Source organism: Mesitornis unicolor, unplaced genomic scaffold (assembly GCF_000695765.1).
Source record: "Mesitornis unicolor isolate BGI_N332 unplaced genomic scaffold, ASM69576v1 scaffold35941, whole genome shotgun sequence".
Classification (NCBI taxonomy): domain Eukaryota; kingdom Metazoa; phylum Chordata; class Aves; order Mesitornithiformes; family Mesitornithidae; genus Mesitornis; species Mesitornis unicolor.
In genome coordinates, this window is record NW_010163745.1 from 8305 (window position 1) to 9122 (window position 818).

The 818-nt window shown below is 41.9% G+C and overlaps 1 protein-coding gene across 1 annotated transcript in view; it reads right to left on the reverse strand.

Annotated features, from left to right (window-relative positions):
- The window catches only part of LOC104548146 (chromosome unknown open reading frame, human C12orf49), a gene marked incomplete at its 5' end in the record, with an annotated part of 3432 nt that extends 2929 nt beyond the window's left edge, over positions 1 to 503 (reverse strand). The window contains one exon of the mRNA XM_010194085.1: positions 347 to 503. Within this exon, the coding sequence (XP_010192387.1) occupies positions 347 to 503 (157 nt within the window). The remainder of the gene's footprint in view (positions 1 to 346) is intronic.
- Positions 504 to 818: the final 315 nt, after the last annotated feature.

Consider the following 818-nt stretch of genomic DNA (forward strand, 5'->3'; position numbering starts at 1 on the left):
AATACACTGCAAGGAGACACAAATAACCCTGCAAGTAACAATGCTAAATTGAGCAGGACTCAATGTTTGAGTTCTGTGCAAAGGTAACGAGTTCTCTGAATCTAAGCTGGAAACAGTACAGCCGCACTCATAAGGTACCACTCCTAAGCTGAGGCCAGCTGGACCGAAGCCTGCCATGGACACAACCACAGCAAAACTAATCCAGTCAGGATAAAATGCCAACAGCTAAGGTTATGCAGTAAGAATGCCTTAATAAGGAGCAGTTGTTACTGAGAAGTCCCATCAACAATCAGACAGGCAAAGGAGCATTCAGCACGGCAATACACATAACAAATTCTTAGTATACCCAGTTCATCTGTAATGAGGAGCTTCCCCTGCACAGAATTCCTGCACTGGTTACTCAGCTGACTGCTGTTTCCCGAACTGAACTTCACCTTCCACACAATCGGCTGCTCATGCTCTTGCACTTGGAGGAGATTGCGATCTCTCACTGTCCTCTCTTCCTGCAAGGGAAGACAGTAATGCATCCAAACATACAAGTTCCCTTCGTCATTCCAACCCACGTGTTTTTCTCAAAATTAAAAGTTCCTAGCAGTTGTAAACCCCACAGCACAGGAAACTCAAGTGTCAATTGTGTAAGCAACATACTACTTACTGTAGCTTACTTTTTGCTATACACAGCACAAAAGCAATATAATCCAGTAAAACAAGGGCATGCAAGTTCACCACAGGATCAGCTAACACAGCTGGACTCTGTTACTACACCACAAAACCATAATATACTATATTAAATAATTATTATAATTTATAATTATAAT